The sequence below is a fragment of the Rhinichthys klamathensis genome, unplaced genomic scaffold (assembly GCF_029890125.1).
Source record: "Rhinichthys klamathensis goyatoka isolate OS25496 unplaced genomic scaffold, OSU_Roscu_1.1 h1tg000066l_1, whole genome shotgun sequence".
NCBI lineage: Eukaryota > Metazoa > Chordata > Actinopteri > Cypriniformes > Leuciscidae > Rhinichthys > Rhinichthys klamathensis.
The window spans coordinates 1,471,148-1,495,420 of record NW_026606609.1 but is presented as its reverse complement, the minus strand read 5'-3'; the positions used below and the strand labels follow the sequence as shown (position 1 = coordinate 1,495,420).

Below are 24,273 nucleotides of genomic sequence, written 5' to 3'. Positions count from 1 at the left end.
CCGACAGAAGTCATCAGTAAATCTCATTATGATATCATCTCGACCACACACACTATCTGATATCATCACAACTGATATCATGTCAGCTGATTATGTCTTATATAATTAATCATCCTTCTGTTAAAGATGTTGCTTGGTGTGGTCTGATGGTAGATCCAAAACAATGTTCTAAATATATCAATTCATAAATCTAATATGCTCCCTAAATTTCACAGGATTTTTTTGTGTGTGTGATTGATTCCTGTTTAAACTTGGTAACAATACATTAGATTGATCAGAGTTTTAATACAGTCTGTGTTTTGACAGTTCTCCCGAGCAGTACAACAACGAACATTTTGAATGTGTGACTGGAGGGAGTAACAGAACCGGAGAGAGTGGCGTTACAGTGCGGTTTGGTAGAGCTCAGCGCCATCTACAGGAAAAGATGTATCATTACACTCCAGACCCCAATGTGACCCATGCTGCTCCCTCCAAAAGCTTCCTCAGGTAAGGAACATAATATTTTTACATCTTTGAATATATATATATATATATATATATATATATATATATATATATATATATATATATATTATTATTTATAATTTAGCATATTAATATTCCAAAGAACCCTTTTTCCACTATAAATAACCTTTTGTGCAATTAAAAGGTTCCATGGATGTTAAAGGTTCTTCATAGAATCATAAATGCTAATAAATGAGAGCTACAGCCTATTTAATTTCATTTAAATAAAAACCTCCCAAAAGCTTCCCATATAAGGAATGAAATATTTACAGCTCTAAAGTACGTATGCTTTTTTCATTTAGAATTTGTTTTATATATATATATATATATATATATATATATATAAAAAATGGTTTATTTTATGTTTATAAAGTTATATAAGTAATTAAGACTTGGCAGGTAGGACCTATTTATGTCATATATGCTGTCATGTGATCTATTTATTTATCTGTCAAATGTCAGAACATTTCTATAAATTGTCTTTTTGGACTGGGGTGTTCTCAACATTAAAGTAATTCTTTTTATTTCAAAAAGCTCAAAGAAAAATATTATTTCTCATATTAAAAACCCTTTATTGTAATTTACAGAAAGGTTGTAGGTAGATATTATGGTTATTTTACACATGCGCACCAATTAACAAATGAATGTTATTTTTTTTCCATCAGTGATTTGGAAATAAAAAAAAGTGTTGCTATTATTATTAGTCAGCATACATAATACCCAGGTCATTAATCATCTTGTGTTTGTGTAAGCGGGGGCCGTATCATTCGAGTGTCTGGCCAGCATCTGGACGTGGTTCAGGAGCCACGTATCCTCGTGACCCTGACCCCTCTGGAGAAGAAGAAGAAGAGGAGGAGGAGGAGTGCGGATCCTCTCAGAAGGGAGCGCCGAATCGTCCCAGAGCCGAACTGTCCTGAAGATAGTCTCTGTGTCGTCAAACAGGTAGAGTTCACACAAGTGAGTCTGCCTTCTATCAACAAACTGACCAGCATTCACATGTCAGTTCTTAAAATACAGTCTTGTTTCTTCATGTCCTGTTCTGATCAGGTGGAGGAGCGCTGCACAGTGAACAGCTCATCTCTGATCCTGTGCCTGACTCCCGAGGTGGGAGCCGAGGCCCTGCACGCTTCCGTCAGTGTGCGTTTCCTCCTGGATAACCTCCACTTTGAGTTTGAGGCGGTCAGCGGCAGCCCCTTCATTTATGAGCCGAATCCGGTCCTTCACACCCTAAATCAAAACGACCCCAGCAAGCCCTTCCGCCACAAACCCGGCAGCATCATCTCTGTGGAGGTCAGTCTCTTCTCATCTGTGTGTGAATGCATAGCAGAGTGTTATTTTGTTATGTGTACACACTTGAATGGTTCTATGGCAAGCGCTTTGTCTGAATTTGGATTCTAGGGGGAGAATCTGGACCTGGCTATGTCTAAGGAGGAGGTGGCTGCTCTGATCGGTGATGGAGAATGTGCTGTGAAGACTTTAACCAGAAACCACCTGTACTGTGAGCCCCCGACACAGCAGCCGACAGTGGCAGCGTCCAAGAAACGAGAGGCCGCCGAAACGCTTCCAGACTTCACCGTACGCCAGCTTACATCTGAACCGGTTAGGGTTTTGTGGTTTTTCCCAGTGATACAGTGTGAGAATCTGTTTTTTGGTGTGTGTTTGTGTAGGTGAGGATGGGGAATCTGAACTTTTCTCTGGGACGGGTGCAGTATGATTCTCAGGGCCCCGCTGCCTTCCCTCTAGAGGCGCAGGTGGGAGTCGGGGTGGGAGCTTCCATCGTGGCTCTTATTGTGCTGGTCATCGTGCTCATATACAGGTATCATGCACCACTTACTAATGTAAGGCTACGTTCAGACTGTCAGTCCAAATCCGGTTTTTGTGCATATCCGATTGAAATCCGATCAGAATGAGATAATGTGAACATCAAAAAATCACGTGAAATTAGATTTTTACTAATCCGTTTCAAGCTACATCCATACAGTATGTGGTTTGAAATCCTATTTAAATCACATTTCTGGAAATCCGCTTCGATCGGATACACAAATAATCGGATTTGGACTGACAGTGTGAACGTAGCCTTAGATATATAGTAGTTGAAAATTGACATATTCACCCTTTATTCAAATGTTATAAAATAAGTCGTAAAGATTTTGTAAGCATATTGCGTAGTTGTGCTTGGAGTCAATTTTTTTAATTTGTGATAATACAATGAAATTGTGTAGACATAATTTTTGGCCAGGCTGTCATACAAATAAATTATGAACACATGCAAAAATGAGAGAACCAAAGATAATTTATTTGTATGACAGCCTGGCCAAAAACCATGTGAGCGATTTGTTTTTCTATGCTTTTTTTTTTTTTTTTTTTTTTTGTGCATAGTAAAACAAAATCTGTAGCTGTAGTTTGCCTTTTTTGCCAAAATATTTTGTCAGATAAATACCTCAACCAAGTTTATTGTTTTGTTCTTCCATCATATTTCAAATAAAATATTACTGTTGAGTGGGGTCAAAAAGTGAAACCTAGCATTATATATTATATTATATTATATTATATTATATTATATTAATTAATAAATATAATTGCAATATAATGAATTGATATTTTTATATATAATTATATATTTTATATAATTATGTTCTAGCTGCATGAACTCTGATTTGAATTTGTTTCAATTTTGATGATCATGTTATCCAGCATGATTGTATGGTTTTTTTTTTAAGTTTGTAATTTAATATTTGTGTGTGTGTGTGTGTTTAACAGGAGGAAAAGCAAGCAAGCACTAAGAGACTATAAAAAAGTCCAGATCCAACTGGAGAATTTGGAGACGAGCGTCCGAGACCGCTGTAAAAAGGAATTCACAGGTCAGACGCTCCCACACAAACATCAGACTTTGCCTGCATGCTTGAAATCCCTTTTAATCATAAACTGTGTTTGTGTGTGTTATGTGCAGATCTGATGACTGAGATGATGGATGTGTCCAGTGATCTCATGGGCTCTGGGATTCCATTCCTGGATTATCGTAAATACTCGGAGAGGATTTTCTTCCCGGGTCACCGCGATTCTCCACTGAGGCGGGACCTTGACGTACCCGCCTGTCGCCGGGCCACGGTGGAGCAGGGCCTGGTTCAGCTCTCTAACCTGCTCAACAGCAAACTGTTCCTCACCAAGGTAGGCTTTCCTTAAACCTGTGAGAGAGAGGATTATTCAAACAGCCAAACTAGATTATATGGACCATTAAGGTTGGGTGTGTCCTCATCTCATATACGTCACATTACATTTCCCCACAGTTCATTCACACTCTGGAAGCCCAGCGAACCTTCTCTCCGAGGGACAGGGCGTATGTGGCCTCCCTCCTCACGGTGGCGCTGCACGGCAAGCTGGAGTATTTCACAGACATCCTAAAAACTCTGCTTAGTCACCTGGTGGAGCAGTACACCACTAAAAACCCCAAACTCATGCTGCGCAGGTCAGTAGTGATGAGGACAATATCGTTGAGTCCCTATTGTGATCACAGAATGTTAAATCACATGAACAGGATGTAGATCTTTTAAATTGATGATTATGGCACCTTTGATTCTCAGTGGAAATCTCTCATCTTTTGTAGGACGGAGTCTGTGGTGGAGAAGCTGTTGACAAACTGGATGTCCATTTGCCTTTACACCTTCCTCAGGGTGAGTGATGCTTGATTTGCTTTGGGTTTGCTGGAAGAGAGAAGATAAAATAGAGGGAAACATGCCAATGATTGTTATTAAATATGTGCCGATGGCCTCGTGGGCAGTGCGCCTACATATAACAGCATTGCACTTCGGCCGACCCGAGTTCGAGTCCCACTTCGCTTCCTGTCTGCTAACTGTACCTATCATAATAAAGACAAAAATGACAAAAAATAAATCTTTAAAAAATAAATCATTAATAATTAACTAGTGCATAGATAAAGTAACTTGGATTGAAGAATAATAAAATGAATTAACAATGTAAATGTTTTTTTAACTGTTGTTACAGACTAGGTAGTTTTGAACAGAAGGTCATCTTCAATCCTATAAAGCCTACTGTATCATATTTGATACGCAAAATTCTAATTTCTGTTGTATCGTATTTATAGTTTATACTGTTTCAGCAATTAAAAGGCCTTTTAGTATAATTCTAAAAACATCCACCTTTTTGTTGTGAAATCTTTGCTCATTTTCATAAAGTAAATGTAGAAATAACTTTTTTTCTGTTGTTTGTATTATTTCAGGATGAATATTTAGTGCACTGAAGCAACTTAGATTTACTTGATTATCCATACATAATGTTTAAGAAACATCATGTTAAAATGTGAGTATCAAATGTCAAACATCAGGCTTTTGAGGAAGCGTTATTTTACAGAGCTTGGTAACACTTTATTTTAAGGTGATGTAGCTACACGTTACTACATGTACTTACTATAGTAATAACAGGAAATAATGCATAATTACAAGGAACTAACCTAATCCAAACACTTACCGTAACTAAATGTAGTTAATTCATATTAGTCAGTACTTATTTAACTACGTACAATGTAACTACGTCACCTTAAAATAAAGTGTAACCCAGAGCTTTGATTATAAAACTAAGCATTCAAATATAATCTTATTAAGACATATTAATGGGAGATATAGTATGACAACTGAAATTTATATGCATATACTGCCATAAAGATCTCATTGATTTACCCCCTTTTTTAATATGAGCTCCATATTCTCACTATTTCATACTATATGAGCCACAATAGCCTAATATGACATGCAAACTTTTTTTTTTTTTTTTTGTCTTAAGGTTCAATATATAACTATTCCATTTTTAAAGAATGTGAATTTTCTGACTATTATTTCATATGTCAGGCTTTATAGGGTTAAGCAAGATAAAATAACAAAACAATAATATTTCATGTTTCACATCCATGTATTGATGCATTTTGTAAGTATCCACGTTTCTTTGTCCTGTGGCAGGATACAGCAGGTGAGGCGTTCTACATGCTGTTCAGAGCCATAAAGCACCAGGTGGATAAAGGCCCAGTGGACGCGGTTTCAGGCAAAGCCAAATACACACTCAACGACAACCGACTGCTGCGGGAAGACGTGGAGTACCGCACTCTGGTGAGACACACACGCTCTCTACAGAGAGTTTGAGACAGAAATCAACTTTATATGAAAGTGTCATGCATTATCTATAGACTTTTATTCATGTATTATTCATGTTTTTGCTCAATGGTATACATTCACACATGATGTACAGAATCCTAAAATAAATTAAGGACCTTTTTCATGAGCAGTAAAACTTCTTTCCATGTTGTTCCCTAGACTCTGAATGTCCTGGTGACCAACGGAGGTGCTGGTGAGCCTCAGACGGTCCCCACCAAAGTGCTGGATTGCGACACCATCACACAAGTGAAGGAGAAGATTGTGGAGCAGACATGTAAAGGCATGTCATACACCCAAAGACCCTCCGCAGACTCTGTGCATCTGGGTAAGATTATGTTAAAAAAACCAAGCTAATCATTAAAAGAAATGACTATATTTATTATTTAAAATGCTTAAATTTGCTCAAATGATTAAATTAAATTTGTATTAAAATATTTATTTAATAATGAATATGTATTTGATATTTAAATAATATGATCAAATCCAAAAATTCCTGTAATCCTGTGTTTTATAGAGTGGAGGGCGGGAACGGCTGGTCATCTGATCCTGTCAGATCAGGACTTGACGTCAGTGGTTCAGGGGTCCTGGAAACGCCTCAACACTTTACAGCACTACAAGGTCTCTCAAGTTCTTCCTCAACCTAAAGACTTCAATTTGTGGAGTGAAATCGCACATGCTGATTTTTTTTTCGTGAGCCATTGTTGATTTGTAAGTGTTTCCTGCAGGTCCCAGATGGTGCCACAGTAACACTGGTGTCACGACAATCCAAGCAAATCCACCACGACAGCCAAGACTACATACCAGGGGAGAGTGAGTTTCAGCACAACGTGGAGTTTAGTTTTTTTCACGACTTCCGAATAACAACACAATTTACCACAAGTTTCGTAGAGGATAGCAAATAACAAGCGAGCTTTGAAAGAAGAAAATGGGATAAGACGTTCCAAAGCCACGCCTCCTCCAAAACACATGAACATGCACACAGCCAGTGCAGAGTCTTGAGTTGGAGGTATGCAAATACATTGGTTGATAGGCAGGTAGGACATCCTATCATTACATTCGGACCGAATGCAATGATTGGATGAAAAGTTTTCGGTCCAGAGACTTCCGCATAAGATATATGTAAAAAAATATATATATTTAGACCATTTTAATTATTGATTGCTATTAGGATGTGAAGAGACTTTCAACTAGTATAACAAAAAATAGTGCCTACCCGAGCTTTAATATAGAATTCAGTTGATGTGCAGGTTTGCACTTTACAACAGTAGTTTTACAAATTTTCTAAGCTCTACATTTTTTTTAACTGAAGTGTTAAATAATCATTTATTTGTTATTATAGTAATACCTTTTGGTTTATTTGTAAAATATTTATTTCATTGGATTATCCAATAGCAGAAATTACAGTTATTATTAAAACATATTATTATTCTACTCTATTTTTGATCAAATAAATGCAGCATTGGTGAGCATTAGAGACTTTTCAAAAACATTGAAAAATCGTACTCCAAATTTTGTGAATGCAACACGTAAACCAAACCAAAGTAATTATAAGAAAACCATTTGGTCATAGCGCTATTACAGACTTTCTCACATGCTGTCTTTCCTCTCCCAGAGACCCCGATGTTGGATGATGGAGACGAAGGGGGAGTGAAGCAGTGGCACCTGGTGAAGGCAAACGAAGAGGCGGAACTACCCAAGCACAGACGGGGCAGTCTGAGAGACAAAGAGCGTGAGAGAGCCAAGGCGATCCCGGAGATCTACCTCACACGCCTGCTGTCTGTGAAGGTACCGCACACAGACGCCACACAGTCAGTCCACTGGCAATAGGGGCAGATGGAGCACTGCAACACTTGTGTTTACTGTGTGTTATAGGGGACACTGCAGAAGTTCGTAGACGATCTGTTCACTGTGATTCTGAGCACCAGTCAGCCGGTTCCCATGGCCGTGAAATATTTCTTCGATCTGTTGGATGACCAGGCCACACAGCACAACATTACAGACCCAGAGACAATCCACATATGGAAAACAAACAGGTTGGTAAAAAAAACTTTTTATTTTTTTTAGGATGAGCAAAGAATTATGTGTAATTAGGTCACATCTTGTATTTTGGCTTTCTGTAGCTTGCCGCTAAGATTCTGGATCAATATCCTGAAGAACCCTCAGTTCATCTTCGATGTTCAGGCCTCTGACAATGTAGATGCAGTGCTGTCAGTCATTGCTCAGACCTTCATGGACTCCTGCACTATAGCCGACCACAAACTGGGCAGGGTAAGTGTGAATGAAGCAGGACCAGATGGATTGTGGGAAAAAGCCAGATAGAAAGTCCAGCTGCTAATGAAGTATGGTTCTATGTCTTGTACATACAGGATTCCCCAATCAACAAGCTCCTGTACGCTCGAGACATCCCACGATACAAACAAATGGTCGAGAGGTGAGTTTGATGCAATTTAATGCTTAATTCATGCATAACGACATTATTTTACACTATCTTACACTACTTTGATGATTGTATTTCATTAGATATTATTCAGATATAAGACAGACCATCCCTGTCAGTGATCAGGAGATGAACTCTTCTCTTGCTGAACTCTCTAGGGTAAGTTGTGGGATTTTTACCTCCGCTGTGATACTCAGGTTAGCATATTTGCCTTTTGTGAGTGTTGTGAGCCTCTGTAAAGCTGGGAATGTTTTAAAGGGGACCTATTATGTTTTTGGGCTCTACTAGAATAGGTTTTAATGCTTGAATGGTTCACATATTTGCCATGTTGCAGCTCCTCTCTTCCCAGTCTGTCAGTAACGCTCTGTTTAGTTCCTGCCTCTATGAAGTTCCTCCTTATAAAAAGCGCAATGTGCTCTGATTGGTCGGCTGGATCAGTGTGTTGTGATTGGTTAACCGCTATAAGCGTGTTTCGAAAATGTCATGACCCTTACCATAACAGCGAGTTTCAACACACCACTAACTTAAGGCATCCAGGCCTCGCCCTGTTTATTTTGCGTACACCTTGGGTGGGAATTATTTAAATGAGGAATATTGTGACGTGTACGTTCATGGAAGAAAACTCAGGACTACAATGCACACTAAAGAATGTTGAAAATGTAAAAAAACATAATTAAGTTTAAGTCAAGCACTACAAAATATATATTTCTGTGTAAAAAATGTTCTGCCTTTTTGAATTCTAAAAAACTCTGACTTTTTTAACTAGTGGATTGATATCTGCTGAATGCAAAGTTCAAACTTAACGAAATTTGATAAACATAGAAAAGCATACATGTAAAATGTGAAATGTTGACAGGAATAATCGATGATAATCTGCTGTGCTTCCCTTGCAGAACTACTCTAATGAAGTCAATCATCTAGTGGCATTGCATGAATTGTACAAGTATATCAACAAATACTATGATCAGGTGAGACTTTCAGTCTATTCCCCTCTCTCTCTCTCTCTCTCTCTCTCTCTCTCTCTCTCTCTCTCTCTCTCTCTCTCTCTCTCTCTTCTTATATAGTCACACATTAGATTAGGACCCAATTCTCACTAACAAACTATTAACAAGGACTTTTGCCTTAATAAACTCCTAATGACTGCTTATTAATAGCTAGTAAGGTAGTTGTTAAGTTTGAATATTGGGTAGGATTAAGGGAAGTAGAATATGGTCATGCAGAATAAGGCATTAGTATGTGCTTTATTAGTACTAATAAACAGCCACTAGTAAATTGTGAGAATTGGACCCTAAGCAAAGGTGTTACCATATATATATATATATATATATATATATATATAAACAAACAAACACATATTGTGTGTATGGTAACACCTATATACACTTTATATATATATATAATGTGTATATAGGTGTTACCATATACACAAAATATGTGTCTGATTATTTATATATATATATATATATATATATATATACATACATATACATTTTATTTTATATAAAAGCATTTTGCATTAAGTTTTGTGTATGATTGAAAATGTTTGATTATTAAACTGAAGTCATATTTAAAGGGTAGCAGTTCTTTTGTCTCTGCTTCGGGTGCTTTTATCCTTCAGATGAGTTATTGATATTTGTAAGCTCTGGTCTGGTGTGAATAGTGATGAGGGCATTCACAGCACTTTTTTTTCATACTCATTCTTTGGCACATGTGTTTAGTGGTAGCAAAGCAACCTAGTAACCATAACAATCATACACAGTATTAAAGATGACAAAAATAGACTACTTGTAAACGTGGAGCAAGATGTTTACAACTGTCACATTCAGTCACTTGACAAAGACATGAGCTGTGTTCCAAATCACCCCTATTCCCTCAATCTCTTTCCCTGCATTACTCCACTAATATTGTTCACTTGAAGGAGTGAATGAAAACGAGTGAGTGAATTCGGACACTGAGTGCGCCGGAAGGGCTGCCGCTTTTGCAAAGCTTGTTTGCTGTTTAATAATCTAACTGGCAGCTCCAGTAGTGATGAAAAGATTTATCTTGAACTCTGTCATGGAAACTAGCATGTATAAACCTAATTAAACAATTTAATAATCAATTAACAATGAATTTATACTTGAATGATATTACGCTGTAGCCACATTGGACCAGCGGTTTAAAACGGATGGATGGATGATTGAGCTGCGGGCGCCAACTTCTGGCGAGACGCGGGAATTCATTCGGCATGCGACTCTCATAGTGCATTATGGGTATTCTCAAAGTCCGTTTAGGCAAGTCATGCCACTCGGCCGCCATCTTGGCAACGCCTCCGGGCAGCTATTTCGGACTAACAAGACCAGGCTCCTATCTAAATGAATGGGCAGAGAGTCAGAACTGCACTTTCACTGGTCACCGGGACATAAAAACTGCTTGTATAGAAACAGCAGTAAAATATGATAAAAATCGCTGAAAAAGTTTGATGAATTGCCCCAAAATAAGGTTTAAAAGGTCTTTTTCCCCACAGGTTATACGTTTACTACGCACGCGCAAGGGTTCTCGTCTCCGCTGTCGCAAACCTCAACTGTGTCAGTGGAACCAGACGATAGGCTTACATGTTTCCCGGCTTGACTGTTAAAAGCAGACGATTGGCTTTCCAGCGGGAGGGGCGGGGCATGTGCATACAACCGCCATCTTTGGCGTTACGGGTTTTCCCTATATAGTTGTATTGAGGATTGAGGAAGTGGCATGTCTCTATATAAATTGTCTCTGGTATTCTCTAGCACTCCATAACGTCCACTATGCTTTCGGACACCACTACAAATGGCTGTCCTCTCAAATAGTGCCCTATTTAAGGGTATAGGGGGTGATTTTGGACTAACTTCTAACTAAACTAAACTGTAAAAGCTTGTTCTGTACCTTCACAACTTTCAGATGTCAGACAGATGGATATGAATGGATATGGAGTATGTTTTACAAGAAAATGCTATTTCATTCTACACAGCCAACTTAGAGCTAGCGTGATGATTCAGACATCAGGAAATAAAAAGATAGCCCATCCTCTTCATGTCTAAAATATGTCTTTTTGTCTCTTCAGATCATCACAGCTTTAGAGGAGGACTCCACAGCTCAAAAGATGCAGCTGGGATACAGGCTCCAACAGATCGCTGCAGCTGTGGAGAATAAAGTCACTGACCTTTGACCTGTAACCTCGGACAGACACTTGAAAAGACTGTAAAAGAGACAAAGCCAATGACAGAGAGAGACCAGAGACCTTGCCAAAAGGCATGAACTCTTACTTCCTGAAGACTCCAGAGCACTAAGGAGAACAGAGGATATTTGAGATGGATCGTCATGATTAAAGACAGCATTCCCAGATTCAGAAGCGTGAATCTCTCCTAGAGAGTTACACACACACACACACACTGTTACTGGTCTGTAGAGAGTCTTTGTTTCATCCCACAGCCGTCACTCGCCAACACGCTACAGTGCCTGCGAAACTACTGTTTTCAGCGCCGCCTTGCCTGTATTTAAAAAAGAAGAAGTCTTACGTAGACCGACTTACTGTTTGGCGAGTTCTCGAGAAACTGCTAACTCGTGCATTTGGTGTGATGTGCTTAATGTGTCTTAATAAGAGCTCAAAAGGAAAAAACAAAACGAAGCATGGCTTCTAAGGACAACTCAATTACTTTTTCTTTTCTTTCTTTTTTTTTGCTCCAGTACTCCCATAGACCTTTTGTTTGTTCCGAATTATTTTAAACATTTTATGAAAAACACTGGTTTAAGGGACCTCACCCTAACAGGGCCATTTGAGATGTTTTCATGTGGCATAGACTACAGTATTATATACATTAACATGCATGGATACTCACGTGAATTCAGCGATTTTAGGTTGGCACATGCATGTCGCGTGTGCATTTTATTGTCGATTATGTTTGTGTAAATGGAAGGTTAACCCGATTAACACTCTTGATTTAGCTAAGGAGGTTTCATGTAACGTTCACAATGCTCAGTTGTACATTTGTTCATAGTCATTAAGGTTTGTTTCTTCAGTGTTGATGTGTGCTTTTCGATGTTTTAGGTTGGCTTTCAGTAAAAAATAATAATAATTGCGTGCCTGTCCCAAATGTGTATATCTGCGCTGCGGTACATCCCTGCACACTTGGCCGAGGTAGTTACTACGGAAGTATTTAATTTATGCTTTTTTTTTGTTCAATCATGAACTTTTGAACAACTATTTTATGGAAGCTTGTTTCTGGCATGGTTTAAAAATAAAAAAGGTAGGCCTAATTGAGACTTTATTTCTCAGAATTGCGACTTTATATCTCACAATTCGGACTTAATAACTTGCAATTGCGAGTTTATCTCAAAATTTTGAGCGGAAAAAAAGCCAGAATTGTGATATAAACGTACAATTTCAAGTTATTAAGTCAGAATTGTGAGAAATAAAGATGCAATCCTGAGAAATAGACTCGCAATTCTGTGAAATAGTCGCAATTCAGATTTTTTTCTCTCGCAATTTCGAGTTTATATCTCACAATTCTGGCTTTATAACTCCAATTGCTAGTTTATATTACAATTCTGAGGGGAAAAAAGTCAGAATTACTTTTTTTTAATGTTTTTTTTTTTAATTCAGTGGTAAAAATGAGCTTCCATAATTTCCAGTCTATTTTTATTGCTTTAGTTAGAAATTCATTTCCCAACTGGTGTCTCACTCTTAATGCTTGATTTGTTTTGTCGATCAGATCATGACTAACATTAATTCTCTTTTTTTTACTTTACGTTTTCTGAACACTGAATGCACATTTTAAGGTGAACTAAATTCAGCTGCTGCGATAACTGTCGTACAGTGCATTGCTCGCACGTTTTACTTTATTGATTTTTATGTATTTATTTATTTATTTTGTGTTTCGACTGATGTACAGACCAAGTTTGGTAATTATGATCCACCCCCAAATAAAAAATTTACTTTTTTTTATATCTTGTAATCAATCTACAGCGATCTGACTGCAATTGTCAAAATATGTTGTTTGTTCAGATCTCTTAATAAGCATTCATGCAGATATACTGGTCTTATTTTTGCTGTAGTTCACTGTTGTGCTTGGTGTTTTATACGTATGTGTGGCTGTGATACACTATAGATTATCTTGTGAGTCTTGCACAGGATGCGTTGGCCTGTTTGAAGCGACTGTAAATTCTTTCTACCATCTGATGTTCTTTTACCTGTGCATTTGTATTGTAAATAAAATGTTGCTATAACTCATAAAATGTTTCAGAAGTTGTCAGTTTTTCTGTTTTCTGTCAACTATTTTAAGACAGATTTGTATTAAAGGAACAAATTCTGTCATAACCCTGTTAACACAATTAATGTATTTAAGGATCTGAATTCCAATTTTTAACTGATTCAAAAATGGTACCATTCAGTAATGCTTACGTTGAATGAAATTCTTAGATTGCTGAAAAAACGATTTCGGCATCACATCCTTCAGGACAGACAGTAAAGGAGGTTTACCTTATAAGGGCTTTCTATGTGTGCTGCTGTCACTCAGGATTCACTCTAGCCAGGAAATGTGCATCTGTCTGTTCTAAAACCAGCCTCTGCAGGACCGCAACAGACACTGTATATTTATCCTCATGCAGTATCTTCAATCTGTCAGAGAAAAGACCGTGAGTGTCTCCAGTCTAGGTGACAAACATCCAGATTTCTGCTGCCTGTGTGAAAGTGACTAGCTGTAATCTAAATGATTACAAACCATCTGTAATCCATCCATTTATTGACTAATTGTTTTAATCGTGTTGTTAACCAGGAAAAGCCTGACAAAATGGTCAGGAAAAAATCTAAAATGTTTTAATGGACAAATATTTGAACCTTTGTTTTTGTTGTTTTTGTTTTGGGTTTTTTGAGTATCATTTAATACTCCAGACTTTTATGGCTCATATGTCAGTGAGCTCACACTCGAGGAGGGGAGAAACATTCAAACAATTTTTATTCAGCCCAAAATGAACAAAAATATGCAGTTTGGTGCAAGTTGATATCTGGTAATGTAAATCAATGACATCTAACAGTATGCAGAGTGCTTATGCAGTGCATACACATATATAGCGTTATAAAAGGATGTCATCATGTAAATAATTTATAGAAATTGTGTATATATGATAAAATATACCCCATGTTCAGTATATCCCTGGCCTATAGCCTACGTGATAAAATCACGTATATAAAAATGCTGTAACAGCGATTGTAATGTTTGGAAAAAAAAGAAGAAAAAAAACATGATTCTTTTGCCAACCCAGCTAACAGAAATATGTTTTTGGAATGTTTTACTAATGTTCCCATTATTTCCTAATTTTTTTTCTGAACTTTCAAAACGTTTTATGTATAAAAAACGTTCTTGGATATATCATATATGCAAACATTAAAGAAACATTCCATTTTATCGTTCTGAAAACATTATGGGAACATTACTTTTAAGTGTTCTCTGATAGGCTAATATTTAAATGTTAGATGAACTAAAACATTTCTGAAAAAAAAAAATTCACGAACGATGTGTAAGAAAAGGTTTTTGTGCTAAGTTTTTAAGAACACTATAAAGACTATTCTTTTAATGTTAGTTTATGTTAATAACTTTGAGAAACCCTTGCCAGAAGGTTCATATCTGCTGAAAGGAGTATCATTAGCCTTTTAATTACAAGCATGTTAATCAATGTAGCAGCTTGGTGGATTAATAGATGTCCATGTTTTAGTCAGAACCTTTCATTTTATAAATTGAGTTTAAAGACTTTTGTAGACACGTTACTCTTATTACAATGAAATTTTAGCAGAGAACAGAAGCAAAGCATCAACAGCTGATGTTATTGAGGTCAAGGTAAAGCTCAATACACCTTTAATGGAAGATAAACACCCTCACCTCGAGCCCATAAGCTCATTCACTCCAAGCTTCTCAAGGCCTATTGAAACCTTCTCATTGCTAATGAACTCATCATTCATTTATCATGTGCCTTGTGAGAAATGCCTCAGCTGCTTTCCCCACCACATAATTGCTTTTGATTTGTTACAGTCAAGCATTATCAGGTTGGCAGTTGGCAGTATGAGAATAGCAGGGATCTATTAATGACCCGTGATGCCATTTTGAGGCATGTCCCATTTAGAGTAAAAAGCCCAGGGGAGAATACTTGAGGAAAGAAGGAAGAGAACCCATGTAAACAAGGATGACCTCCATTCATTAAAGCTCTAGAGACATATTTTATTCATCATCAGGGTTTATAATCATCAGATTGAAATAGCGTAGCCGTAGTGGCTTCTGTAAATGCATTTAATAATGCTGACTTGGACTGCAATTAAAATGAACAATAACATGCAGTATATACAACACACAAGGACCCAGCTTGAAACCGACATCGACCAGGAAAACGACCACTTTATTGGCCTGCTCAAGTCAAGCCGCGATGCAGCTGCAGTGCCGACCAACAGCCGGGCCAGCCGAATTTCGGACGCCACCAAGGCCTTGATGCAGAGGCGGAGGCAGATGCGTGCTGACGGACCCACATGTTGAGTACGGCCTGCTGTGCAAGCAGATCCCGCAGCAGCTCAAGACCGACCTCAATCAATACAGACAGAGCCTGAAAAAGAGCCTGAAAAAGTGCAGGCGGGCGATGCAACAGCAGCGTGGCCAAATACCAGCACTGAAGACGGCAGACGGGCGGACGACCAGGACTCGGTCCGGCATTGAGGCCGAGTGCAGGCGTTTCTACAGTGATCTATTCGCCAGCAAGGTGCCCGTAGCCCCACCCAACCTTCAACTCGACCAGCTGCCGCCCATCCTACCAGTGCTGGAAAGCGAGGTCCGACATGCAGTCGAGCAGGCACAGGCAGACCGGGCGCCTGGCTTGGACGGCGTGGATATCGATCTGCTCAAAGCAGGCGGCCACTCCCTTTGGACGGCCATGGCGACCCGATTCAGCCGCTACATGGCACAATGTCAAATCCCCAAACAGTGGAAGACGGCCAAGACAGTACTGCTGTTCAAGAAGGGCGACCGTGAGCTGCTCAGCAACTACCGGCCGATCACACTGCTGTCGGCCGTATATAAGATCTTCACCAAGGTGCTGCTCAACCGGTTGGCCAAGCAGCTAGACGAACAGCAGCCCTTCGAGCAGGCCGGATTTAGATCTGGCTTTAGCACCATGGATCATGTGCAGGTACTGAACCAGCTGCTCGAGCGGGCCAGGGAGTACAAGATGCCGCTGGTCCTGGCCTCCATCGACTACGAGAAGGCCTTCGACTCGGTCGAGATCAACGCCGTGCTGCTCGCCCTCCAACAACAAGGCATTGGTGACGAGCATGTGGCCCTGCTGCAGGAGCTGAACAGCAACTGGGCCACCACCATCACCCTGTTCGACCGGCCAAGTGGATGCGCAATGACCAGGTGGCAGACACCACCCTTCATGTTGGCCAGCATCAGCTCCAGCAAGTCGATAGCTATATCTACTTGGGCCAGGAGCTAACCACCGACCACAGGATTGGTCGAGAACTGGCACGACGACGCCGAGCCGCCTGGGTCAGCTTTGGCTCAATTGCCGAGACGGCCACCAACAGAGCCATTGACCAGGACATCAGGGCCGCCCTATTCAACAGCACCGTCCTGCCGGCCATGCTCTACGGGTCCGAGACCTGGACAACGACGGCGGCCGACCGGCAAAAGCTGGCCGCGACTGAACGCGCAATCGAGCGCCGCATGATCGGGGTTTAACAGATCGAGCACGTCCACAACGAGCAGCTGCGGGCCATGACCAGGGTGGCCGACATGGTGGAATTTGCAAACAAGGCCAAGAAGCGCTGGGCCGGGCACCTGATGCGGCGGACGGACGAAAGATGAACGCGCGAAGTCACTGTCTGGTTGCCGATCGACATCAAGCGGCCACGCGGACGCCCTGCAACACGATGGCGCGACTCGTTACGACAAGATCTGGGACACAATTGGATGGGGCTCGCCCAGGACCGACAGACCTGGGCAGATCGTTGTGGTCTGCGCTGACCATCTTTGGCCGGTGAAGACAGACCGATTATGGATTCTGGATATACAACACATTTTGCTTCCATAATGCGGTGCATTTCCAAATGAAACAGGGTATGTAACAGAAAAAAACGTAGGCTGTGACTTGAATGGCACTAAATGGCCTCGAAATACCAAAATACAGACCTGCATTTAGTTTGTAACGATAGTCCACTGGTGGTGGACCAGGACCGTTGAGCAGAGATGGGCAAGGACCGTGGAGGAGAGGACCGTGGATCAGTGGGCTAGGCCATGGTACGTAAACCAGTGGACGAGACCATTGAGGATCAGGTGGACGTGAACCTTATTTTTACACTACTTGTCATGTCAGTAGGTGTTAACAGGCTCATATTAACCGCAGACAGCTACTGTCTCTCTCTCTCTCTCTCTCTCTCTCTCTCTCTCTCTCTGTTCTCCAGCTGACTGGTGCTTATTTTCAGCACTACAAGCAAGACAATGCACAGAAACCACAGCAACTTGTGCTCCAGACTGCTCTAACAGGGTCTGGCTTCAGACATGTACATGTTTTTGTGAATACTACTGTCTTTTTATAGAGGGTGATGTCATGTGTGAGTATACTCTTTTTTACACTCCATTCCAAATACTGCATAATATTTACTGCTCTGAATATGTTTCAAACGCTTTCATTTTGAATTATTGCTACTATACAGCAGTGTAAAGTAATGTTAGTCTTTGAAATGATGGCTTCTTATGGCTTTGTGCAGCTTATTTTAGTTGGATGATCAGCAGTTCCTTGTTAATGTTTTTTGCTGCGTCCGATTTTTCTTTGCAGGGCCACAAAGTTTGTTTAGCTTATGCTTTAGTTAAAATGAGCAGCACAGACACCTGTCTCCTATATATATTCTGATATGAGAGGGGGGTGGGGGATAGGGCGGGGGGTGTAGGTGTAGAAAATGAGAGGGTTGTGGAGGGTTTAGAGGAAATCTCCCCATAAAGCCAAAGGAGCATCTATAAGCAGCTTCAGACCTCTGATGAAATCATGCAAACAAACACAACCAATATGATCTGCAGCCAATCGTGAGTACTCCGCATGCTTCAGGATATGTTTCAGTGTGGCATTCAGAAAAATATTTCAAATCTAAAGCTGCTGTGGTTGGGTTGTTGTTTTTGGATCAGAGATTCAGTCTGTGGTCTGGTAGCCTTGTAGTAAATCTCATTCAATTCTTATAAAAGAAATAAGAAAATAAATGAGAGAGTTTGCCTGCAATTTTCGGACTGTGAACCCTGGTCTTCAGGACATGGATACTGTACTGGCCAATTGGTTCCTGGCAGAAATGAATCCTTACATATAACAAAAATGTCTGCTTTATATTTAGATGAGAGTTATGTAGTTTTATATATATATTATATTAGCTGAGTTTCACATGATCTTATTTATGGTTTCGATCTTATTTGGTCTCTAGCAGTGATTCTCAGAATGTAGATCATGTAACCTTTAATCATTTGAGAACATCCTCCTAATTGTTTAGTGCTGTTTTAAGGACTTGACATAATAACACATTTAGATTAATAACAACATTTCTGTAGTTGAGGTAAATTATGCTGCTGTCCCCTCCACCGATTAAACCCATACATCACAATAATTATGTTATATGCATATTCATACCATATTCATGCAGTGATATTACCATGGTACTTCTTTGCACGTGTCAGTAAAGTTTCTTTCACTATCAGTCAAGATGAAATTGAACAGTTTGTTTGACTGTGGGAATGTGTCCCTCACGTTGCCCTAGGAAATCTTGTGTGAAATGAGTGACCGACAGAAAGTGGCATGATATTTTTTCAGGTCACGGTTCAGAGATCCGGCTGTAAAGTCCCACAGCAGCGGGTGTTGAGATCTAAATGCGGTGCTGGCTTATCTGACCCTTCGTGAGCCAAATGTGTCAGGATAGAAGAGCTATACTGGACGTGGTTGTCTAAGAATACACTGCAGATTTAGTCTTTTGTATATGCTCCACTACATCAGCAACCACTAAATTATTTATACTCACAGGAAACTCAATATATTTTCAAACACATTTGCAAAGATTTATGACTCTCACTATTATTCATATATGTGTGATTATGGATGTATGAATAGTCGGATGTCGCTTTAAGGCAATAATATATGTGTTTTAATGCAGGTCTCATGTAGTTATGGACTATAAGATGAAAAAAGCAAGAAATTACGAACATCTTGAACCGGATTACACAGAGGAGCACGAAGATCCAAAAGATTACTGCTATGGTATTTTGTTTAATTTTTATTTATTTAAAAAAAAAATTTATTTATTAATGATAACAGTTCATCTATCTATAGGTGGGTATCATCCGGTCGAGGTGGGAGATGTGTTTAATAAGAGATACAAGGTTCTGTCAAAGCTGGGTTGGGGTTATTTCTCTACTGTATGGCTCTGCATTGACCTCAGGTACTGAAACTTTGTGTTCGCACCACATATCTATGCATTTCCGTGTACTGAGGCGTATAAGTGTTCACATGTTTTTAAAAGTTCTTAAGTGTTCGTGGTTTTGCAGGTCAGGCAGGCATGTGGCAGTGAAGGTGTTAAAGAGCGGAGCTGGATTCACTCAGGCTGGCCAAGATGAACTGACATTACTGCGATGTGTGAGTGTCTCTCGCTCTTTCTCTCTCTGGTTGTCTGTTTCTCTTTCACTGTGTGCGTGTACACCTCTTCCCTCTCTCCAGGCCAGTGGTCCCACAGTCCGTAACCCTTTTAAAAGACATATAGTGCAATTACTGGATGAGTTTAAGATAGCTGGTGTGAATGGGATCCGTATCCTTTCTTAAAATAATGTATGTGAAATGAAGCACCACCCCATCTAACAACTAAGAACTTTTTGCTAACGTTCTCATTAAGTTATGAAAAATTATTTCTGAATGTTTTTTGAATGTTTAAAATGAACGAAGTTATAGCTGTTCAAAGTTCCGGTTCTGATTTGAAAAAACTGACTTCCAGTTGAGGCTCGTGGCCTGTCTGAACGAGGCCAACCCCGAGTTTGGCCAATATCTTAGCCGCCCGGGTGTCTACTCAGGGCTTTTTTTTGGTTCAAAAAGACCCCTCGAGATCTAATATCGACTCCAATTTGAAGGTCCTAGGCGGATGGGTTGAAAAAAAACTTTTTTTTTTGATTATGCAAACTTTTATGGAACATTCCAGTTGATGATTTTGCAAACATAATGAGAACGTTACTTTTGAATGTTCTCTGAATGTTCTGAAAATATACACTGGACATTAAACGCTATTCATCACATTTTCCTACGGGTAAAATTAATGTCCCTTTATGATCAGATTGTACATTTTAGACACAGTTTTAACACTTTATCAATTTCTGCTCCGAGTAAACCACTGGGCATCTCCGAGTTACACACAGTGTTGTTTCTTTCCTAAATGAATCAGTGTGTTTGAACAAATCGGTTGAGTGACTGATTCAAATCGACTCATTAAAACATTAAAACTTGCCACCATTTACTGGCGTATTGGTGTACCTGAAAGAGTCACTAGAAATCCCGAACATGTACTATCAAATAGGTGCGGTCACATTCGCAACATTCAGCCAAATTTCAAGGGCAAAAAAGGTACATTGTCAATAGTGTAGCAATGTATGAAGCACATCTCACACAAAAGTATATTGGTCAATGTGGCAAATTCTTGTGACAAACATGAACATGAGCGAAATTTACATTGGTAACTTTCGCCCTCAAATAAAACTTCCGATCACGCATATATTCCTGTTGAAATGACGAGGTTTCAGCCGGGGAAATTTGCAGAGAACATGCGACCGCATGTGGAACGATACAGTGAAAAGTTGCATAGCCTTATGAGCACTCTTGGAACGCACTCACCCAATCAAATTCAACAACCAGAAGTAGGACTGTATAAATTCTGTGCTGTGGGAAAGTTGGGGTGTACACTTCATCTTTATATAATACAGCAACACAGTTAGTTGGTTCTTGACCACTATGTAGATATTTGTTTGGTGTTGGAGCTGCTGGGGCCGGACTTGCGCTGTTGGCAGATGTGTTTTGGTAGTCCAGGTCTCTCTCTCACCTGTGTCAAACACATCATCACTCAGGTGAGACACTATGTGTATAATTTAATTCTATTTTAAATAGCATAAGACCTAAAAACTGTATCTGTCGCAGGTGCTTGAAGGTCTGGAGTATCTTCACTGCCACTGTAAGATCATACACACAGACATCAAGCCTGAGAACATATTGCTGTGTCTCACACCGCAGTCCCCATCTCCTCCCCCAGGGGGCGCACTACAAATGCACACTTCAGCTATTAAAACCACAATACTCCAGGATCCTGGTAAGAATATCAGTAAACAGAAATGTAAAGTAAATCAAATGTAGCATTTATATTAAACCACATGGATTTAGAGAGAAGGCTGACATCATCTACTTCTTTCGTGTAGGAGCAGCTGGAAAACCTGGAAACTTGGATAAAATAACGGTGAAGATTGCAGACCTCGGCAGCTCGTGTTGGGTGGTGCGACACATTCAGTGAATGCATATAATGATTTTATAAAGCTAAAGAATATACAGCCTGGTCTTGTGAAAGGATATTCTTGATTCACTTAATCAATGAATTAGAGCAAAACACTTGATGTTTAAATCTGATTAGATTACCTAACCTCTTTTCTTGTTGTTATAGTACAAACACTTCTGTCAAGAGATCCAGACCAGACAGTATCGCTCTCTGGAGGTTCTTCTAGGCTCTGAATATGGACCTCCAGCTGACATCTGGAGTGTGGCCTGTTTGGTGAGTCTACAACTGGAGACAGTGTTTAACGAAATAGAGCCTTAGAAGAAAATTTGGCCACGTTCACACCGACTTGGTGCTCAATTCTTTGATTTTTTTCACATTATTACACACACATGCTATCGGAATCGGAATAATGCTATCAGAATAATGCTGCCTTCACGTGCTATCGGAATCGGAATAATGCTATCAGAATAATGCTGCCTTCACGTGCTATCGGAATTATCGTAAAGACGAGTTTCCTAGTTAAAAATTGGACATGAACGCCCGACCAAGTCGGATACCACTGGGAAGCTCAGGGATAATTTTGATACCCAAGATCTCGAGATGAGCGCGCCAACATGGCGGAGGGTAGAACGATTACTGTTACTGTACTGTTACGATTACTAACGTTCTTTATTAGATTTTTCCACAAAATCGCCTTGTCTTGTCATTAAAGTAGTGCATATTTATATGAATAAACATTTGAAGAATATTGTATGTTTTACGAAAATAGCCTGTATTTGACCGAAATTCCAGAATTGTCAGCAATGAATGTCTATATGGTTGTCAATGAATGGGATGCTAAATATCATTTTGGCTTTAATAAGATTTTCCCAATAAATAGGCAAAAATAAACCTGGTGTCCTCCATGGTTGTTCTTTCCGCCAGCAAAGCACTAGAATGTGACGAGCTCATAACCATGACTTTAAAAGTGGTTAGTAGGAAACATTCCGATAACACGCGAAGGCGGCATAACCTCGCTGCGACTTCCATATTCACTGAGTAACCAAACAACTATCGGTATGTAACATGTTTGGAGTGACTCCCATCAGTGCATGATTGTGATGAACGTTGATCTAGAGTGACGTAAAAGTGAAGAATGAATAGCGTGAAAAGCGTAGTAAGAATGAATTCATGACTGCTCAGACTGAGGTCACATTGCAAAACATCGGATCTCTATCGGATATTGGCCCTGTCCCAAATGGCACACTTCATGCACTTTCGGTCTTGTAGACTTGCAATGGCTGCCGCATACGTGTGTTCATTAAGTCCACAAGATGGTAGGGTGTCCCATTTGTCATTTAAGGTTTCAGAAGGGTGCTCGCGAGCGCCCCCTTTGCGGTTGATATGCACACTTTTGCCGAGCTAGCTCCGCAGCAGACTTCTACCCAACAATCAAAGAGGTGTTGCGTCACTAAAGTGCGGACTCGTAGGAAGACCGCAAGTGTTTAGAGTGCCATTTGGGACAGGGCCTTAGTATCACAAATGGAAGTGGCCCGAATCAGAATAAAAAAAAATCTGATTCCATGTGGTTTTATGAATAATTTATTTTTATCAATATTATTTTGCACCAGGCATTCGAGCTTGCTACCGGTGATTCCTTATTTGAACCCAAAGGAGGGCCGAATTTCTCCTTAGAGGAAGGTAAGCCATTTAAAAGCCACCCTCAATATTTTTATTAGAAAAGTGTAGATTTGTGGTGTTGATGGTTTCTATTATCTTTAGACCACCTGGCTCATATTATTGAGCTCCTGGGTAAAATCCCAGTGTCAGTTGCTCAGTCTGGGAAATATTCCTCTGAGTTTTTCAACCGCAAGGGTGAGTAGAACACTAGATTCGTCTGTCCCAATTTATCTTGGTGTGGCAACTGGTTAAATGAATCAGTTTAATGCAAGAGTGATTAGTATATTTATTAAGGAACTGTTTACTTATGTTCGTCGTTGCACAGGTGACCTGCGGCGAATTGCTGTCCTCCGTCCATGGGGGTTGTATGAAGTGCTGGTGGAGAAATATCACCTTCTCCTCAGAGAGGCGTCGCTTTTCTCTGATTTCCTTTTGCAAATGTTGGACTTCCTGCCAGAGCGGAGGGCCACAGCAACTCAGTGTCTCAAACATCCCTGGCTAAAACTGTGAGCCTTTCTGGCTTCTCATACTAGAAATTGTATTGTGCACTAGGCTCCATAAGATTTGCTGTCCATGTCTATGCATGTTTTGTTCATGGTGAATGAAAAGGTCATGCTTTCATTTTTTCCAAATAGGGCTTAAATGAATAGTTCACCCAAAAATTAAAATTCAGTCATCATTTATTAATTCTTATGTTGTTCCAAACCTGTATGACTTTCTTTCCTCTGTGAAACACAAAGTAAATGATGACAGAACGTTCATTTTTGTGTGGACTGTCTCTTTAAATAATGATGGCTGGTTCTGTAACACACGTGAACAGCATAGCAAATGCATTTAAATCTGTGAAATATGTTTAAATGTTTGGTACATACATTCCACTCTTAAATAAGCCCTGTAGTGCTTCTGTGCATATATCACAGACTAAAATGATAACCATGACTGATCAGGGGTGCATTTCCCGAAAGCAT

The 24,273-nt window shown here is 39.7% G+C and overlaps 2 protein-coding genes and 1 pseudogene across 7 annotated transcripts in view; all 3 read left to right on the top strand.

Moving 5' to 3' along the window:
• plxnb1a (plexin b1a) overlaps positions 1 to 12,668 on the top strand; it is an 82,543-nt gene extending 69,875 nt beyond the window's left edge. For 3 of the 4 annotated variants that reach the window (XM_056250033.1, XM_056250036.1, XM_056250034.1), the window contains 20 exons: positions 307 to 486; positions 1,257 to 1,461; positions 1,552 to 1,794; positions 1,903 to 2,079; positions 2,172 to 2,320; positions 3,265 to 3,365; positions 3,455 to 3,672; positions 3,792 to 3,970; positions 4,109 to 4,175; positions 5,475 to 5,621; positions 5,826 to 5,991; positions 6,181 to 6,284; positions 6,392 to 6,476; positions 7,279 to 7,451; positions 7,539 to 7,699; positions 7,787 to 7,934; positions 8,033 to 8,097; positions 8,187 to 8,262; positions 8,997 to 9,071; positions 11,180 to 12,668. In XM_056250033.1, coding sequence (XP_056106008.1) covers positions 307 to 486; positions 1,257 to 1,461; positions 1,552 to 1,794; positions 1,903 to 2,079; positions 2,172 to 2,320; positions 3,265 to 3,365; positions 3,455 to 3,672; positions 3,792 to 3,970; positions 4,109 to 4,175; positions 5,475 to 5,621; positions 5,826 to 5,991; positions 6,181 to 6,284; positions 6,392 to 6,476; positions 7,279 to 7,451; positions 7,539 to 7,699; positions 7,787 to 7,934; positions 8,033 to 8,097; positions 8,187 to 8,262; positions 8,997 to 9,071; positions 11,180 to 11,284 — 2,824 coding nt within the window. In that variant the 3' untranslated portion in view covers positions 11,285 to 12,668. The remainder of the gene's footprint in view (positions 1 to 306; positions 487 to 1,256; positions 1,462 to 1,551; positions 1,795 to 1,902; positions 2,080 to 2,171; positions 2,321 to 3,264; positions 3,366 to 3,454; positions 3,673 to 3,791; positions 3,971 to 4,108; positions 4,176 to 5,474; positions 5,622 to 5,825; positions 5,992 to 6,180; positions 6,285 to 6,391; positions 6,477 to 7,278; positions 7,452 to 7,538; positions 7,700 to 7,786; positions 7,935 to 8,032; positions 8,098 to 8,186; positions 8,263 to 8,996; positions 9,072 to 11,179) is intronic. The other variant, XM_056250035.1, reaches the window with a different exon arrangement.
• A 3,067-nt stretch (positions 12,669 to 15,735) lies between these two features.
• On the top strand, positions 15,736 to 17,117 carry LOC130084657 (uncharacterized; annotated as a pseudogene).
• Positions 17,118 to 17,549: 432 nt separating this feature from the next.
• si:ch211-220i18.4 (SRSF protein kinase 3) lies at positions 17,550 to 24,064 on the top strand. 3 transcript variants are annotated; one of them, XM_056249996.1, is made up of 12 exons: positions 18,062 to 18,173; positions 19,280 to 19,383; positions 19,456 to 19,564; positions 19,671 to 19,758; positions 19,840 to 19,927; positions 21,121 to 21,227; positions 21,298 to 21,466; positions 21,573 to 21,646; positions 21,812 to 21,919; positions 23,257 to 23,326; positions 23,408 to 23,500; positions 23,631 to 24,064. In XM_056249996.1, exons 1-12 carry the CDS (start codon positions 18,136 to 18,138, stop codon positions 23,813 to 23,815), a joined length of 1,233 nt encoding a protein of 410 aa, XP_056105971.1. In that variant the 5' UTR covers positions 18,062 to 18,135; the 3' UTR covers positions 23,816 to 24,064. The 3 variants fall into 3 exon arrangements, with proteins under 3 accessions (XP_056105970.1, XP_056105969.1, XP_056105971.1); XM_056249995.1 differs by lacking the exon at positions 18,062 to 18,173 and adding an exon at positions 17,550 to 17,704 and having other exon boundaries at positions 19,671 to 19,927; XM_056249994.1 differs by having other exon boundaries at positions 18,058 to 18,173; positions 19,671 to 19,927.
• The last annotated feature ends 209 nt before the right edge of the window (positions 24,065 to 24,273 follow it).

What these genes read in the sequence shown, in the direction of transcription:
- si:ch211-220i18.4 (XM_056249994.1), top strand. Translation starts at nt 18,136, where the DNA reads ATGCAAACAAACACAACCAATATGATCTGCAGCCAATC. An exon ending in TGGCTCTGCATTGACCTCAG is followed by an intron (nt 19,565 to 19,670) that starts GTACTGAAACTT and finishes GTGGTTTTGCAG; the next exon opens with GTCAGGCAGGCATGTGGCAG. An exon ending in AGCTGGTGTGAATGGGATCC is followed by an intron (nt 19,928 to 21,120) that starts GTATCCTTTCTT and finishes ACCACTATGTAG; the next exon opens with ATATTTGTTTGGTGTTGGAG.